Here is a 19,678-nt window from a genome sequence, read left to right as displayed (position 1 = left end):
TATAAGTAAATACCACAGATATACACAGCAAATGGCAGAATAAGCACAACTCAACAAAAGACAAACCGCACACATTCATGCAAGTACAAATTCCCTAAGAAAGGGTGCCATGAAACTATTTGGCATTGGTTCCTGACATACAAACACAGTTGTCTGTTTTTCAGAGTTAGTGACTCTGCATGTGAATCCAGTGGAAAATCTGACAAGACTTTAAGTGTTTGAGGAAGTGTGTCTTTGGAGTGAGGAAAGAGAGAGGGGGTTTTTGTGTGTGTGTGTGTGTGTTTGCGAGAGAGGCAGGAAGGTCACCTGTGGAAGCTCATGCAAGAACAATAACCTGCTGGGAGTGTGAGTGGATGTTCACTTTCCTTGGCTCTGCTCCACTGTTGTTCCACAGATTCTTTTCCAATGAATTGGTGATAAGGGTCGCCTAAAATGCCTAACAAGATTTTAACGACTCACCAGATACCCCCTCTTAAGACACCTGCCATTGTTCTCGTAGTCTTGTGTGTTTTTTTTTTTTTGTGTGTGTTTTTATGTACACTTCACAGTAGGATGCAAACATACTGTACACACTCAATAACAAGCTCCAGCAGATAATGATATCTGTCCCTAAAATAAATTCCTCTCCTCATTGTGTCCCTCATGATTTCTCTGTTCCATTAGTGGTGTTTAATTTGGCCAAGCGTATATTAATACCAAACAAGTCTATGACTGCTTCTAAATAAAAAAAAACAACCCCTAACAACTCAAAAAAAACTTCTGTTCGTTTAAGGTTTGTGAGCAATTGTAGCAGTTGGATCATTTCTCCAACAAAAGGAAGGTAAGGAAAAGGGGCACTGACATAGACCAATAAAATTAAGTTCCTCAGTCCTCCTCTCAGGTTCACATAGGGTGGTGAAATAATCCTTTGACATGGTTAAAAATAATGAATGTTTTTTGGGGGGTTTTTGGCATATCCTGTCGCCAATTACATTCCCCTCCAGTGGACGTAGTTCTCAGAGTATATGACAAGTTGCGCTCTGTCTCAATTGCATACACATTTGTGTCCTTAAACGCTCGTTTATTTGGGTCGACAGCTTATAAAAACGTATACACTGTTCTGTTTTTGCTTGAAAATATGCTTGAACTAAAAGCTATTTTATTGATAAATCAAAGAACAGTGTTGACAACATTTCTGGCCTACTGAATGTTTCTCTGTGCGCGATACCTGCACGTGATGTGCGAGCAACAGTACTGTGTGTTAGCGTTACAATGCAGCAGCGTTGATAAGCGTCTCACTGCAGCCTGCGGTGGACATCCAACCCAGCCCACATCCAAGTGTGACGTCATAAGCCACGCCCATGTCCAAATACGTCACATTGTCATTAGCGTGATTTTCCCCCCCAAAACCAGTTCAGCGGAAACTACGCCCTGCTGCCGATTCTTAAGATTTTATCGGTCATGTCAATGTCTGGTGAAGTGGTTTGGGGGCAAAAAAATTGTGCTTCCTCATTAACTTTGAAACAGGAAGAAGCATCGAGAAGACTTATGCCTCCTTCACATGCTATCGGATTTATCGTAAATACTAGTTTCCTAAAGGTAAAAAAATTGGACATTAACGACCTCTCAAGTCAAAATTTGAATGCGATGAACCTGTAATCACGACTTCAGAACTGGGAAGTAGGACATTTCTGATAGCACATGAAGGTAGCATCAACCCTCTCACCTAATTCTTTCTTATTTACTACTTATTTTTCTCTTTTTATAACAGATTGCACCAAAAAAAAAAACTCAAAACCTATACCTTTACACCTAAAAAACCTTTTCAATCGGAAACTTACATACAACAAATCGGGTTTCCAGCTTCTGACGTCACACTTGGATGTGGACGGAGTTGGATGTCCACCGGAAAATGCAGCTAGCCCTACTTGCAGTAGTTTAGAATGCAGATTAACATACGTGTACAATAGGCTGTTTAAAACAGGCATTCACCCGATCCAGATGGTATATTCAAACATATCTTGTGGAGCGCTCTGAGTATGCATTTGTTATTTTAACTGTTGGAAATGGAGCATAAAAGTGGACTTCAAAGATTTCTCATCCTGCTGCGCCCTATAGGCACCCAGAACTAGTCAACTGAATACCATCGATAAACATGGACAGAATACTGATATGAATGTTCGACATGAAAGAAATGTTGCAATAGATAAAAAATACAGATTCCAAGCTGCTGGAGTTTAAGGCTGCATGACTAAAAAGGGGCTCAATGCAAGCTGTTGCTAAGCCAAAAGTGAGGATTGCTCAAACAGCTCAGGGGTACAGGCTCTCAGATTTTGCCTGAATGAAGGATTTCTTACAGGACCTCTCTATAAAAACAGCATGGATATCACAGCAAAGACTTCAAGTAGGCAGCCAGATACCACAAACTATTCAGCTGGAGGAATGTATTGAGCAGGTCTGCTCAAAGATGCAGAGCTGATGGGTGGCAGTGATTATTAGAGAAAGCAACTTTTTAATAGAGCAATATTAATGAACCAACTGAAGATGGCAACACACAGCTGAACAGCAGATAGAAACTAATGACAAAGTGTATACTACATGCAGTTTCAGGATCTTTTTTGCCATTCTATTTATCTCAGGGCCCGTTTACACCCAGGCTCGGCTCCAGCTTAGTTGCGGAAAAAAAGGGAGTGGGAGGTCTGGAAGGGAGGGCCAAGCTCACAATCACAGGCCTCCTTGTGGATCTGAGCCTGTTTACACCTGGTATTAACATCCGTCCCGGTGATCGAATCGCAAGTGGTCAGCCGAGACACATTACTGTTTACACCTGTTTACATGGGTTATCAAGGGGAGGGTCTCTAAATTCATGACTGCATCCATCACTTTCTACAATAGTGTATCAATTAATGTAAAAATTCCAACTTCCATTTTCTATCAGACAAATGCTATTTTAAAGCTAACTTTTATGCCATTTATTATGAACCATGTAAATACTAAACACTACATGTTTTAGCTCTATGTAGTGTTTTTGATTATATTTTGTTTTAAAAGTTATGTTTAAGTGATTATTTTCAGTGTTCTCTTCAGTGACGTTTCTTCCATTTCAATGAGTTTAACAACTTGTAATGGTGTCTGTAGAAAGTAACTCTTTGATACACAAGCTTTTTAGTTAAACTAAAAAAGTTCTACATATTTATGTAAAGCTAATGCTCATCTTAACTTAAAATGCAAGCTTGCTGAACTTCCAGAAGTAAAAAACATTATTTTGAGTTTATAGAATTTATTATATTATGTTTGGTGAAAGTACAGACCAATTTTAATTACGTTTATACAACAAATTTTTTTATAAGTTGAGTGTACTCAAAGTCCTGAAGCTGGCTGCCTCAACTTTTTTTTTACAGTGGGCATATTAATAAACGTTACAAAAATTAAGTAGACTGTCCTTAGCTGCTACCTAGGATCCATCAGGACAGATTAGCATTACACTACAGATACAATATGGCCACATGCATTTTAACTGCCTCCAAATAAAGTTTGAGTGACTGGATCACAAAACATTTTAGACCCCTTTTACATCTGCAAAAAAACAGAAGTACCAGATGCAAAACAGATCTCAAGTTGCTTGTATGACTCAAATCACCAGTTGCTGTATGTTGTGTCACACGTTGTCTATCCTACAAAGAATTCTGATTAAGTTTGAGTGCTCTATATTGTATTTCAAAAGCAGCAGCCTGTGGACACCATTCCTACAGCTGAGAATGTGGGTACTGTACTCCCTGAGGGAGGTGTACAGCTTTGCTGTATAATCTGGCACTGAGCCGTTTCACTGGGCTTCTGAGTTTATATGTCTCCTCCAGCTCTTCCATATAAGGGCCGTTTTGTGCTCTGCAGCCCATATGAGTGATCTCTGGCTAGGACAATAAGATAGGCAGACTGGCCTCGTAGAGATATGTGTCACCATAGCTATGCATGACATGCTGTGCATAAAGGAGTGGCAAATCAACAACAAATCCCCTGCACTCACTCAAACAATCAGAAAAATATGTTTGTAATCCACCACTTACATCGAAAATACCAAGTGTGACATTGGTTTTCATCTTTATGAACTAAAACATCACTGTTTGAACACAGGAATAGAGACACGACGACCACATAGACAGATGTAATTAAAACAAGAAGTCTTACCCTGCGGCGGTACTTCATCCTTCTTCCTCTTTCTCTCTATTGCTCTTTAAGGGAATCCCTCACTCCTGGTGTTTATGCACTAATAATCTTCAGGGTGTGTCTGACAAGTCTGTGTGTGCATCTTATCACATATGCAGGTAGTTCCTTGGTTCATCATGTGACGCTCCAAAATCTACACTGTCATTCTGAAGCACACGCACATCCATTTTCATACATGCTCACGGTCCATCTGCTACGCTTGCACAGTAATAGAGCTCTCCTCTCCTCTCTCTCTCTAACTAAAACAAATGTATTCGTTCTCTTCTTCTCTGTTGCTCTAGAAGTCGATGAAGAGAAAACTTTGATGACAATCTCCCACACCCAAAGCCCCACCCACAGATGATTAGTCAAAAGACCACTTTAAAAACTTCACAAACAAAATACTCTCTCTCACTCGCGCTCTCTCTCTCTCTCTCTCGCTCTCACACTCACACTCCTGTTATCAGACTTTCTTGCATTACTTTGTAAGTCAATCCATGTCAGACTCTCCCTCACTTTTTCCTATTTTCAGTAGGATCTCTTAGTTTCTATTTCCACCATCTGCCATCCTTCTCTTTCCCTTTGCACACAGAAAAAAAGCAGGGCTGAGTCATCCCTTACTAAGGAAGGGAAGAGAAAAAGGGTTTCCCATTTAACTTTTGCACAAACTAACTTGTGCTAGTATGAAGCAAATAAACAGTGAGAGAGAGTCAGGAAAAATAGTCTAACATTTGATTGCTGACACGACACGCAAACCTGACTATAGGCTATTAAAATGAACAAAAGAACCGTCATATATTCAACCTCAAAACATTTTTTTTCCTCCCTTTCGCTCTTTCCCTCTTCAGTCCCTCCCTCTTTTTCCTCACACACTCAGGCACATTCGTAACAAATGATCACTGAATAGCTGTCAGATGCACAAATATCATTCGTCAGCAAAAGACTACCGGTATTTGTCTCTTTTCTTTTGCCTGTTTTCTCTCTCTCTTAAAATGACAAACAGATGAAGCACAGAAACACTGCGAACACAACAAAGCCTTTCAAAAGCTTCTCTTTTTTTTAACAGTTGCATAGGACAAGCAGTGCTTACAGAGTGCTGATACAGATTACAACAGCACTGGGACATTTCAATGTTTTTAGTGCAAGTATCTGCAGAGTTTTCTCTGTGTTTTCTCACACCAGGTTCAGAGCGGGCAGAGAACAGGAAAGGGGGAAACTAAAGTGGATTAAAGAGTATATTTGAACATTTTTAGCAGGGAAGGGAAATTGCTGTACTCCATTCTCAACTGTGTTCTATTCTAAGCAACATGCAAAGACTGATAATTCGTTTGGAACTATTTTAATGGACTCTATGCATACCTACTGCTTTTCTTAGTGCTATATGTGACCTTCCTGTATAGTATTCCTCCATTGAACTGTGGTATTAGCAAACTCTTTGTCAAATTAGCAAACTCTTTCTGTTAATTAACAACAAATTTCATTACAATATAGTACATAGTAAACATAACATTTTAGTATATATATATATAAAAAAATGTGTTACTTTAATTTTATGCTTAATTTTTGAGAAAATGCCATGCATTGTTCTGCACTGGAAGTTGCGATGGCCACCGAGGCCAAAAGCGGAAGCAATCGTGCAATCCACTAGCAAAGAAAAACATGACCTGGCAAATTTTGTCTGTAAATGACTCAATATTAACTTATTTTCTTTGATATTTAATTGATATCACACTTTAATCACACAGTTGTTGTACTGTATGCAGAAGTACAGCTGTGATTACCAGTGGCCAAGTTAAAGCCATGCTGATATTCAGTACTAGAGTGAAACTGCAAGTGTGACATTGCTTAAAATCATGGGGAATAAAACAAGATCGAGTTTCAAGAATTCTTCCTCTGTTCTCCTTTTCTCTATTTTGAAAATCATTCCAAACTTTCTGACTGCCTGCGTTTAGCCAAACCATCATACAATTGGAAACACTTGGCTTGTGTAGAGGAGGCCTGGTGTAGCCTACAATCTCATTCGTTGTGTTTATAGGCTTGTGGAAAGCAGGAGGGAAACAAGAAGATCAGATTTTAATCAATCCAGCGTGCCACTTATAATAAGTATACAGAGGCACTTTCATAATCTCCTATTCAAATTTAAATGCAAAATGGATATCAATGAGCTGATCATGCATATTGCCATCTGAAGAGCTAAATGAATTATTCATTGCATCAGACATAGAAAACATGGAGCAGTGATGGACATGGTAACCATGGAAGCAGACAACAAACACACATAAACACGCCCACACACATCTAGTACATAATTAATCTGGTGATGAACACATGATAAAGACAAACTCATGCCAACCCCCTTCAGGCTCATGCAATGCCCTTTCAAACTCACACATAAACAAACAGTTTGTGTGTGCACTGTAGGTTCACTTCAGAACTGCTGTCTTGTTTTTGCTTCAGCATGGTTTGGCATTTCCCCTCTCTACATAATTGTGTCTTTCACTTAAAAGCAAACATGTAGACATATGAGAACACATGCACAAACATCCTGTACTGACCACCTGAATCATCACATCACTGATCACTTGAAAAACAGATCTCAACACGCTGACACACATAAAACACACAACAAATCTTCTAGAACTTGAGTGTTCATCACACTTTTAACTGAAAGCATCTCTGAGCAGACATGGCATCTTTGTATGTTCGTTGAATTAATTTTAGATTCACTGTACGGATGACAGAAATACAGGCTAAACAAAATAAAGGCAAAGGTTGGGATCTGTCTTTATTTGAACTGACCACAAGACCACACAGAAGAAATGCTGTAATGGAAATAATCAACTTGAGTATATATATATATATATATATATATATATATATATATATTCATATACTTTTTGTGGATATTCTTAGAGGCCCATGACTTTATTTAATAATTGCCAGTAAATTATTTTTGTCCCCTTGCTATTTATGCTCTAGGAATAGTTCACCTCATGTCGTTCCAAACCTGCATAATACAAAAGAAGATATTTCAAAGAATGCTTCAACTGTTTTTGTCCAAATAATGAAAGTCAATGGGGTCCAAAAGATCGTTGTTATTGTATGGACAAAAAAACCCCACTGAGACATCTCTGAGATCCACAAGCAAGTCGTATAGGTTTGGAACAACATGAGGGTGAGTAAATGATGACAGAGTTTTCATTTGGGTGAACTACACTGTTGAGCTGTTGGATTCTTGATCAAGTGTACAGTTTGTTTCGAACAGCTTCAATCCCAGAACACCTTAACAAATTCCTTGCTCTAAATAATGTAATTTGTCAAATCACTACGGCTGATCATGATTGCAAGAATTTCTCTAAAGCAAGAGGACAATATTTCATTTCTTCTTCTATTTGACCCATCACGCATGGATAAGTATTAATGCTTTTTTACAAATGCTCCCTGCTTTGACTGCTTCATGGAGCCAATTACATTGCATTCCACTCTGTCCCAACATGAGACTTCTATTATTTGGGAATGAAGACATGACCCCTGGTAATATCATAGGCTTTGAACAGAGCAATGCAGAAATACTCTGTTGCAAGAGTTGCAAAAGTGCTACATTCCATTAAACTGCACATGTTGATGGAGAAACCTGCTTTCTCTGACAATAAAGAAGGACATTGTAAATAATACTTCCTATGTTCGAATGCAATATTCATATTACATTTCAAAGTGCACACATTAGTTTGACATATATTTGTTATATTTGACTCCGAAGAAGTTGATATATGGGTTCTGCTTTTGTTATTAGGCAAATACTGTGAACTTGCTCAACAAACTGCAATCCCTTGCATCACCCTTAGAATATTTAAAACAGTTGGAATTAGTTCTAGGGTAAGTTTTGATGAAAACTCCCATTCAGAGATGCTTTAGGCAGTTACCAGGATACAAATCATAAAACGACTGAAAAAGTGTCACACACAATTGCCATACCTACCGTTTCCATTGTCACAATAGTCAATGCTATAAGAATGTTCATTTAAAAATCATTAGACCAGCTATGATGGGGAAAAGAAATATGAGAGAAGTAGATTGAAACTGAGACAAGGACACATATGTGTAATGTAATCACTGAAGCTTAGTTTAGGCTGCAAACACATAATAATGCAACAGAGGTCACACTTTGAAACACTGAGATCTAGACAGTTTTGTAACAGTTCACTATGGGTAATGGGGTACATTATAGCTTGAAGCAATGTAAATTGTGTGTACATTAACATGTAAATGATCATACTTTATAGATCACTTATGAACAAATTTGTTTGTTCTGAAATGAGGTGGGAGGGTACAGGGTATGAATAGTCATATGGGTGTTTCTTCAAACATGTTTGTGAATTGTTAGACAATTCTAGAGGAAACTCTTAAAACACAATTCACATTATCACTAGCTTATTTAATTTACCAGCTAAAACATTTTAACAGTGGACATGCATGACGAGATTTCTGTCACTCTTTCTGATTTACACCACAATGTCAATTATCACCACATTTCAAATAGCATGTTATGTATCCTAAATACATTCTCTTCACTAATACTGTTGCATCCAATTGGTCAAAAAATACCTACGCTACTTTTAGAAAAAACTAAGAATATGGATGTAAAAATTTTCATTTTGTTGGAAATTATGCCACAATTGTGGGATAGTCAATGTTTGAATATATATATATATATATATATATATATATATATATATATATAAAATAACATAAATACAATAATATAAATAAAATTATAAATATCGAAATAGTTTATGATTATTTCACTAAAGGGTTGAAGCAAAAATAAATGATAAAAAGTTTGCACGACATGCAGTTTAAATGTAACATTCACATAACAACAAAAAAAATGTTTCAATCAAACCAATCCCAAGGCATTACAGTTTAAAATATTAGGATTATTTTTTTCATTAGTAACAACAAGAGTCATTTGAGCACGCAGAGTGTTGGTGAACATAATCTAACCTAATTCAATCGAGGTGTAGCCTAATGCCACAGGACTCTTATTAAAAATAAACTGAGACACCGTGAGAGAAGTTAAAACTGACAGCCGCCAAACTACAATCTACTAAGTTTTGTTAAAATGGCTGAATTAATCAAATTCAGGTATCACTCAAAATAAAAATCTAAATTTAGAAGGCATTTGTCTTACCTGTAAGATTTCCGAACTGGATTCAATAGCACAGCAGCCTCAAGTCAAGTCTCCCAAAGGTCACGTTCGCGCAATGCAGAGAAGGCGCGCACGGTCCGCTTCGCTTCAGTGATGCTTCACGGGCATCACATGTCATTCCAGACAGGTGTAGAACGGTGTAGAAAGCACAGCCCACCTGTGGCTCGAGCACATACCTGACTAAATAGATGAAAGGGGAAGACAAGCAGAAACAAATTACCTTGTTAATGAGCCATTTCAATAGCTATAGGCTACTACTACGAACATGACATGACACCGTGGGCGGGAGTCGTTGTGGAATTCCTGTCCCGCATATGAGCGGTTAAAACAATGGGAAAATGCCGATGGTCGCGCACACACCCCACAAAATAGTTTTCTCAGATGGTTTTCCATTTTCGGTCCAGCCCCTCTGGCGCCCCAGAACATCCTAAGGACTCAAACGTCCAGTTAATGTTCAGAGAGCAATGGTTAATAAAAAATTGTAGACGAGAATGAAAATACACATATTGAGTACTGCACTGATTACTACAGTAGCCTGTATAATAGGCCAATATCGAGCTCAAAAGAGGACAGCAAAACAATCAAAAATTTATTTAGAATGTCTCATCGTGTGGAGAAAGAGTCTAGCGACCCCTGCTGTCTGTGGCTAGATTATACAGCGCAGTGTTTTAACCCCTTCAGATCGGTGTGTGTGTGTGTGTGTGTGTGTGTGTGTGTGTGTGTGTGTGTGTGTGTGTGTGTGTGTGTGTGTGTGTGTGTGTGTCATTAACTTGCACGCTTTCTTAATAGAATCAAGTGATAATATTCAAAGTTAATTTGAAGATCTTTTAGAGCTGTAAAACAGGATTTTTTTGAAAATTTAAAAGTCAATCGCAATGGATATCAGGTGTTGAATAACTTCAGGAACCTCATAACGTAGGCCTAGTTGTGTGCCAGGTTGTGAAATTAATTTTTATTATTAGGATTTTATTTTTTTGTTTGTCTGTCTTGTCTGACCTTATTAACCAGTTATTAGAGTATCTGATTTTAACAGTAGCCTACTCGCAGTCGCACTGATAGGCTCAAAGATGCACTTGTCCACAACACCTAAGAGACATATGCCAGTCAAAAACAAGAAACATGTTAATATGACCAAACTGCCATTCAGTTTTTCAGTAGTTTTAGTGAAAAACACCAACAGTGAATGTGAAATGAGTGAATACACAGCAACACACACACTGATGCATGCTTTGATGCCATGCACACAATCATATTATCAAAACACACACCCACAGATAGACACAACAAACAAAATTGAACAAGAATTAAACAAGTTTGAGACTTCATTTTATCATCTTACCTTTTTTCTACATTCTTATTGCATTGCTTATTATTACAGTAGGCCTATGTATATTTCAAAATCGTCAACGCTATAGTTCACATATGATTAAACTGGTTAAAATATAAGGATTTTTATGTTGCTTCAGTCGTGGTGTCCAGTGGACATGTAAAAAAACTAATAAAAAATGAGTTGGAAATAAGTTTTGCTCAGTGAAAAAAATTCAGGTCTGACGGGGTTTAATCATAATGGTTCATGGCACCTCCCAAAAGCCCTGCAATGAATAATCTGATGGCCTGAACATTTGCGGACACACAAAGATTGGTGGCTTGCTGCTTGGCTTGTAAGTTGCTGTGATGAATCAGAACAGGTAGCCTATACGTTATGCAAACTAGCTCATTTGATCATTATTGATTCAAATAGCAGTTTTTGGGGGAATATACAAGCATGAAGCACCAACCACACAGGTGAGAAAACACATAGTGAAATCCATCTCTCCTCCAAAACAGTTTTTCTTACCCTTGTAATGTGCATTGCGCACGTGACACAATTCGTCCGAATTTGACGAGTGATTAAAAGATGGCTAATTCGTAACAATTCGTACGACCTCATTCGTACGAATTTGTACGATTTGTCTAAACCCACGTGATGGGTAGATTTAGGGGCGGGGTCAGGGGTAGGTCACTCGTACGAATTGGGCAACTCGTCAAATATGTAGCCTACGTTTTAGCAAAAATCGTACTAATTCGTACGAGTGAGGTCGTACGAATTGTTACGAATTAGCCATCTTTTAATCACTCGTCAAATTCGGACGAATTGCGGAATTGGTCGTGAGATCGGGTTGGACAACCTATTAAAAACTAATGGAAACACTGTAAATTTTTTACCTTAGAGTTCGCGTGACCAGCCACACAACTGTCGAGCCTGTTTTACGAGACAAAACACAGACATCCTAAGCATACGTTTATTTACATTTTTTTTTTTACCTTTCCCTTTTGCTCTCATCTCTTCCTTGCAATGTTCATATGGTCTTACACAGTTCCAGCAGCAGCAGACCTTTATTGTCATTTACCCAGTCTACAAGTAGGCATCTTTTAGTCTTCATTGGAAATACATTAAGAAAAAAAAAAGTTTCATTAATGCATAGGGGGAGAGTGAGATGAAACGGTGGTTACTGGAGCATGCAGTGCACAATTTTTAAGTTACCAGACAGCAGATTTGGGATTTGGTAAACATTTTCTGTGCTCTTTGCATGTCAAAGTATAATTGAAGGTGAAATAATGTGTAAACACAATAAAATAAAATACCTAATTAATAATTAGCTAGAATTACTTAAAAAGGCACGGTCCCCAAAATCGGTGCATGTGGTTCAGCTTTTAAAATGATTCTTTCTCGTACATAATACTTTCATTTACCTTACAATGAAGAAAGAAGAAAAAAAGAACTTAATGACTTGGTTATATTGAACAAACTACTTGCTAGGTGAAATTAGCCACTTTTTTTTCAAGGGAAATTATGCATTATATTTTGTTCCACAAACGTCAGTTGTTGCTAGTAAAAGACATGGCATTCTTACAAAGCCAGGAAACTGCAAGGAGGAAGCAACAGGTATACTTTCCTTCATTCCTGGTTGGATTAGTGAACAGATACACATGGATACCCGTTACAAAAGTGAAAGAAATGGAATTTGGTTTTTTTTCCTAAACCTGCTCATTGTCCAAAAATCTGGGTGATATTCACTTAATCAAAATGTAAAACATCACAACACTATCAATATTAAACATGTTTCTTAATGGTTAATTGATATAAAAAATATAAAAACTTACACTTCATATTTTGTCTGAAATTTCTTTTTTTATTCAATTGACAACAGGTGGCCCAGTGTTATAAATGCATCTTTTACCACTGTCTCATTTCTCCTCACCTGCACCTTAATTAAATGCAGTAAATCCTACCTCCTCTAATCTGCAGAAGTGACTGGGGTGTGAGAAAGAGATGATTATTCATTAACTTCAAAGGTGTTTTGGTCTGTAATACGTCTATAAAGGCAAACACACACACACACACACACTTATACTGAATCACTCACAGAGCGTCATATTAACTATAACAGAGGAAATTAAAAATTGTGCAAACAAAAACTGTGAATTGCTCATTTGTTTTACATAAAACAAGCAGATAGAATGTTTGCTAAGTGTACAATGAACATGCTTAATAAAGTCATTTCCTCTCACCTGTATTATCAGTTTATGTCATAATTCTATCCAAATAAGTAGCCTACACATAAAACCCACAAACTAAATAAAAGAAACAAAACATGTGTTTCGACTTACTGACTGATAAAGTATCCCTAAATTAAACCACATGGGAAGTAAAATAAATCCAAACATTAAATGAAATGTGTATTGTTATTATCATTATTGTGTTATTTTATTTCTCTTTAATTATGGTTGTGGATTACATCCCTCACCAACTGTAAACTGTAAACCTCATAGTGTACGTATTAAACCATCACTGAGATTTAACCCAGGTCATTTGTACATCAAGTATCATACATAAATAGAGAGAGAGAGAGAGAGAGAGAGAGAGAGAGAGAGAGAGAGAGAGAGAGAGAGAGAGAGAGAGAGAGAGAGAGAGAGAGAGAGAACAGTGTGGCTCGCAATTGTTATAATACACCATTTTCTTGTTTATAAATGAGGGTGAACGGTCACCATCCCATCTAGCTCATCAGTTCAGAGCTCATTTGAGGTAAACATGGAGAGAGGTGTCTGCACATCGTCACCGGCTTTGAGTATGAACAGTTGGCAGACTCTCATTCAGTATTTACACGTATTATGACAGTCGCCTATTTCCGCCGCTGGAGCAAGAGGACGACACATTGCCACCTCTAGCCAGAAGAGGTGGATGAGCCAGTGGGGTGTGGTGTTACGATGAACTACAAAAATTATTCTCTATTACTAGGACATCTTACAAGTCAAACACTCCTGTGGATGTAGCTGTCGTTTGAGTATTGGTGATCATCAAATCCAATAGTGTAAAGTAGATTCCAAATGGCATCAGGTGTTAATGATCATCATCACACAGTGGACACCTGGAGAAAACGGATAAATACACATCTTACTTTAAAAGAAGTTTTAAAAGCCGTTTCCAAAAAGGTAAGTGCCCATTTATCATGCACTTGGTATGTTCATATTGTCAACCATTTCATGGTCATTAGATTGAATTATCATATGCATAAAAACTTACTTTCTGAAGAGTTTCAGGTCAAACACAGGGAATTATTGCTGTATTTACATTCACTGGAAAGCCATGTAGAAGACTGTATCCAGCTCATTAATATAATATGACTTAACATGACGATGATCAGAGAATCCAAAAAGAAACTGAGGAACTGTACTTGTATACTCATTCACCATTCAGAAAGTTCAAATTTAACCTGTGAGTTGTATATGGCAACACAAATTTACCACCATGAAACAGCTGGGATCTTTTGAAGGCCTAATAAACATTTTAAATAGCCAAACAGCCAATTCATTTGTGCTCTTTTGACTTCAAGGAGAAAGCAAACAATCAATTTCTGCAGTGTTAATGAACATGACAAAGAAGTTTAAAAACTCTTTATAATTATCTGAAAACACAATGAAAAGACAAGAATTTAATACTTTATACAATAGAACCTAAACTAGAATCATTATCCATTTTATTTAAATTCAAATATATTGTTATACTCCGTAGAGTAAACACGGCAGGCAGGAAGCAACATTACTGAGAGTTTAATAATTTTTTTCATTGTGCTTTGCTAAATTGTGTTAAATGAAAAAATGATGTTCTGAAACAGATGGGCATTAAAGTTATTAACAGGCATCTTATATAGCTCATAAGCCATACATACATTGTCAACTCAAATGTGTCTCCAAACAACACATATTAGATATATAATACACTTGAGAAAATAAAGTAAATGAAAACCTTTTACATGTTTTTATTTTATTTTTTCAAATAATGTGGTTTGAGGGCAAAAGACTTTTGGCCCTAATCATTTAACATATTTACTACTAAATGTTGGTACTAAAATGGAGGGAATGCAAAATGTAAAGATTCAGGAATAAAACCTTCAATGGTGAACGAGGCTCACCGGTAAACAGTAAAACTAGTTATTAACTCCATATTTAAGAGAAGGATTAAGTGAGAACCGATTAAAATTATAGAACTATCAAAGTCAATCTCAACAGGTCTGGGAACTTACTGAAGGTGCTTTAAATTAAACATACCTTTCTGTCTTTCTTACCTGAAAACAGAGTCACAGAGTGTTGGTGTTCACAATCAGTAATGAAGGAGACACTTTCTGGTTTTCCCCCTGAAGAATGTATTTGGCCCTTCAAGGATCTGATGTTGTGTCTCCCCTGGGAACATGAACCACACTTGCAGCTCTCCGGCAACAAACCTTACCACGGACCCTCTCGGGGGTCATCAGGTGTGGGAGGTGGTTCTGATTGTGCTTGTGACTGGACCTCTTTCCTTAATTACCATCCTGGGCAACTCCCTGGTGGTCATCTCCATCCGAGTCAACAGTCAGCTACAGACTATCAGTAACTACTTTCTTCTGAGTCTAGCAGTGGCAGACTTGATCTTGGGTACGGTGTCAATGAACCTATATGCTGTATACATAATCATGGGCCGCTGGACATTGGGACATTTAGCTTGTGATCTGTGGTTGACACTTGACTACGTAGTGAGCAACGCCTCCGTAATGAACCTGCTGGTCATAAGCTTTGACCGTTATTTCTCAGTCACCCGACCACTGACTTATCGGACAAAGCGAACTCCGAAGACAGCAGTGGTATTGATCGCTGTAGCATGGGTGGTATCGTTTGTGCTATGGGGGCCAGCTATCTTGTTTTGGCCTCATGTAATGGGACGACCATCGGGAGCTGAAGCTCAGACCTGTTCCATCCCGTTCTTGAAGGTACCTCCACTAACGTACGGTACGGCCATCGCTGCATTCTACCTACCCGTCAGCATCATGATCATTCTGTACTGGCAAATTTATTGGGAAATTGAGAACAGAGCGAAAGGACTTGCTAGTTTAGTTGGGTCTGTGAAAAGCACTACAGGTGTTCTGGATGGGTTGGACAAACAATCAATGCACCAAACCAGTACCAAGAGTAACTTGAGTCGCTCAAAGGAAGAAAATTCCATAAAGGGACAAGGCTTTGCCAAAGGAATGTCAGTTGGGTGTTTCAATACAACGAGAAACAAAACAGCAGCAATTTTGCAGAAGTCAGCTCAAGAGAGTTGCAACAGCAGCTGGAACATTGGAGATGAGGATGATAGCACCTTGTCTTCTTCCACAGACGAGGAACATGAGCAGAACAACAGGGCAAAAGCACCTTCCTCCAATCCAGCAGCAATTAAGTTGAAGGACCTGGACAGTAGATCAGGGGATACCGAGGGTGTGCAAGAACAATTCAACTCATCAGCGGAGCATCCCACCAGACAGTGCCACTTAAAAACACCTCGAAAGTCAGAACAAAGCATTTGCCATCAGCTCAGAGCAAAACATCGCATCAGTGCGATCATTAAAGAAAAAAAAGCAGCCCGGACGCTAAGCGCCATCTTGTTGGCTTTCATCCTCACGTGGACGCCATACAACATCATGGTTTTAGCTTCCATTTCATACTGTGTTCCTGAAAAACTCTGGCAGTTGGGATACTGGCTGTGCTACGTAAACAGCACTGTCAACCCCATGTGCTATGCCCTCTGCAATGAGTCCTTCCGGGTCACCTTCAAGGCTCTGCTACTTTGTCGGCGTGGAGATAAACGAAAGTGGGACACAAACAGCTGGAATCGCCATGCCTCTGTGAGGCAGAATAAGTCTTGTACAGTGTAATTTTTCACTTTACCATTTGTCATTCCGTGGTATGGGTGCCTTCAAAGATCAGGATACAGTGCTTCAATTGGCAGACAATAGTTTACTAAGGAACAACATAGGGTTTGTTTTAACTCTGAATAGGCCTGAATCAACTTTTATAACTACATTTCTGTGTGCCTCTGCTTTTACACAATTTGAATCTTGTCAGACACTAATGAGAAGTCATTACTTAACCTGGTGGTCATAGCTCTTTGGCTACATCAAAATAATTTTTGGCCATTTTCATTGTGCTTATTAAATGGTACTTTTAAAAAAATTTGCATGGAATATATATTTTGTAAATCATTAATATTTTCGTAAATACACAGACATATGTTTAGAGCAATGGTTCTCATTCACGGGGCCTCAAGATGTCTTAGAATTTTAGTTTATTGTAAAGATTTTGTCTCTTTTATTAAACACTTTAATTCACCCCCAAACATCTGGAATTCTACAATTTAATTACGTTTATTTTAGCTATGTATTTTTATCTATGGACAATCCGAATTTCTGTAAATCAAAAAGGTGGTGTACCTATTGAAATGTAAATGTGCACACAATACAGACACTGAACAAGCAAACAATAAGTGATGAACAGTATACTCTAAACAAAACATGTATGGTTTGTGAAGGCTTTATTTTTCTAGAAAAAAAAAAAAAGAAAAAAAAAATACCATACACCAAAAACAAAATGAATGAATCCCCCAAAAGCAACCTAACAAACAACAAAAAGAAAAAAGGGGTAAAAAACAAAACAATAAATGGCCACTTTCTCTCTAGATAAACTGTGTAGTTTTTAGAAAGATTCAGGTAAACTGGTATATTTATATTTGTTATATTTTAATAATAGTTAGTTGGCTGATACCATAAAGCTAAATTATCAAATATCCCATAATCCTTTACTATGCCTGCACTGTGAGAGTACAACAGAGTGAGTTTAAGCTAAATGTTGTGCGTAATGTATCAACAACCATGTAAGGTAAACATGCAGTAACTAAATTGAGAATGAAAAATAAAACAACGATAAGATCCTGTACATGTTATGAATGAGCAATAATTAATGTATCAGCACCTGATATAAGCCTAAACCTTTATGGAGGTCTGCCGTTATATTGAAACTGAAGACTTACAGAGTACACAGAACTCATCTCAGGTCAATTCATTTCTTCATTCAGTATACATTTACAAAGAACAGGGTTGAAAGAGCCAGCTGCATACACTGCTCTAGATTTATTCTTTAAACAAAGGAAGTTTTGGCTGGATTGCGAAATGGCAATAGAAGACAGGAAAATAGGGGAACATTTGAAGCAGGCTGTATATCTGCCTCAGCTTGCTCTAGGAAGTCAAACTAAGCTCTGGCAAATTTAGCAAATACCATACTTGCACATCTGTGTTGTATTGAATTTAGCACTGGATCACTTGAACAACCTTCCTTCACTACTAGGAAGTCAATCCTATAAGTTAAAGGGACAGTTCAACCAGTAAATTCTGTCATCATTTACTCACCCTCATGCTGTTCCAAACCTGGCTTATGACTAAATTTCTTCTGTGGAAAACAAAAGATATTTTGAAGAATGTTGGGTAGTTTTTTTTTTTTTGGTCCACACAATGGAAGCCAATCGTCCTCAAAACTGAGACATTCCTCAAAATATATTCTGTTATGTTCTACAGAAGAAAAAGTCATGCAGTTTTAAGAGTAATGACGATAATTTCATTTTTCCCATCCCTTTAAGGGACCAATAATTTATCCAATTTTCTTTAAAAAAAATGGATGAAATGGCACACATCTGATGCCATAAAGCGCCAATAAAGACCCCAGATTAAAGGACTGAAAGTAAACTTTCAGTAAAACAACAGTGAAATCAATTTAACAGATAACCAAGCCTGTGACACTCACAAAGTCCTTCTGGCATCTCTTTTCATCAGTGGTGGTTTGTGGGTATAAATGTTTTGTTTTTTTTCCTAGAAAAATTATTTGTGTAAACGTGTTACAGTAGACATCCAGAGGCAGAGCATTTTTTTGTTTTTGAGTGCCAGAAGAACCTTTGCTCACTCCAACCAATTGGCAATTTAACATTAATCTGATTAATGAACACATAGGAGTAAAATGCCCATGTAATATATGTATGGCTGTAATAAATGAAATGTAATCACAGTAAAGATGATAATTATGGCATTAAAGTTTTTTGTCCTCGTATTTCCTTAAACTAGATACATGTTTCATGTTCTTACTCAACAGCAAATCTTCCGGAATTACATGGAAAGGGATTTAACAGTCTTAGTAGAATCTATCAAACCTGACAAACTGATTTCAGCGTGGTATGTAATACATTATTCTAACTACGCCTCAATTAACTGCCAACAATTATTATATTTTCTGGACGTTCTTTTAAACTGCACTTTTTCTTTTTCAGCCCCCTCTTTCTCATTGCTTTACCCGACATCTTAAATAACCATCTTTCATTAAATTTGAACTGCTTTCTGAACACCTTAAGGGCACCCTAAAAAAAGCAACAAAAAATAATAACAATATAAAAATATAATTTAAAATCATTACCTTTACCTGCACCATTAACCCATTAGTTAGTAAAGAGCTCACACACCGACTGCTAGACTCTGTGCTTCAGTGGCATATGCAGACGCTATCATTACAGGGGGCAAAAATCCCCAAGCAACTCCCATCATAATAATGAACCATTTCTATTGTTTAAGATCTTAAATACAACACACCTTTATATGCTATACAAATATATAAATATACAAAAACACATAGTTTCTTTTTCGCTTATTATGAACAAGCATTGGCATGCTGATTGGTTTCAACTATTCCTCTCCATGATAAGCACATCTTGTCAGAGTATTTTGAATATGGCTGAGTATGCAATATTTATTTTGGCTGATATAAGCTGCATTTTATTATTTGTTTTCTGTTAAACAGTGTCTGCAGAAACAGGTGGAAATATCAGGTCTAATATGAGCAGGAACTCCAAAACAGAGTCATAATATTCTCATAATGACTTCCTCCAAGTATGTACTGCTGAAAGGGTCAGAAGAGTTT

At 37.5% G+C, this 19,678-nt stretch overlaps 2 protein-coding genes and 1 long non-coding RNA gene across 3 annotated transcripts in view; 1 reads left to right on the top strand and 2 right to left on the bottom strand.

Annotated features, from left to right (window-relative positions):
* Positions 1-4,512, bottom strand: part of myo1ca (myosin Ic, paralog a) — a 33,545-nt gene extending 29,033 nt beyond the window's left edge. The window contains exon 1 of the mRNA XM_056237831.1: positions 4,165-4,512. Coding sequence (XP_056093806.1) covers positions 4,165-4,182 — 18 coding nt within the window. The 5' untranslated portion in view covers positions 4,183-4,512. The remainder of the gene's footprint in view (positions 1-4,164) is intronic.
* A 9,056-nt stretch (positions 4,513-13,568) lies between these two features.
* Positions 13,569-16,922, top strand: chrm1b (cholinergic receptor, muscarinic 1b). The gene is made up of 2 exons (XM_056237832.1): positions 13,569-13,864; positions 15,008-16,922. Exon 2 carries the CDS (start codon positions 15,121-15,123, stop codon positions 16,597-16,599), a length of 1,479 nt encoding a protein of 492 aa, XP_056093807.1. The 5' UTR covers positions 13,569-13,864; positions 15,008-15,120; the 3' UTR covers positions 16,600-16,922.
* A 70-nt stretch (positions 16,923-16,992) lies between these two features.
* Positions 16,993-19,678, bottom strand: LOC130072643 (uncharacterized). The gene is made up of 2 exons (XR_008804147.1): positions 17,302-19,678; positions 16,993-17,263 (listed from the first exon to the last, which is right to left on the bottom strand). It is a non-coding gene; the product is annotated as an uncharacterized LOC130072643 (long non-coding RNA).

This window comes from Rhinichthys klamathensis, unplaced genomic scaffold, assembly GCF_029890125.1.
Source record: "Rhinichthys klamathensis goyatoka isolate OS25496 unplaced genomic scaffold, OSU_Roscu_1.1 h1tg000501l_1, whole genome shotgun sequence".
In the NCBI taxonomy this organism is placed as follows: Eukaryota; Metazoa; Chordata; class Actinopteri; order Cypriniformes; family Leuciscidae; genus Rhinichthys; species Rhinichthys klamathensis.
This window is presented reverse-complemented; position numbering and strand designations above follow the sequence as displayed.

What these genes read in the sequence shown, in the direction of transcription:
- chrm1b (XM_056237832.1), top strand. Translation starts at nt 15,121, where the DNA reads ATGAACCACACTTGCAGCTCTCCGGCAACAAACCTTACCACGGACCCT.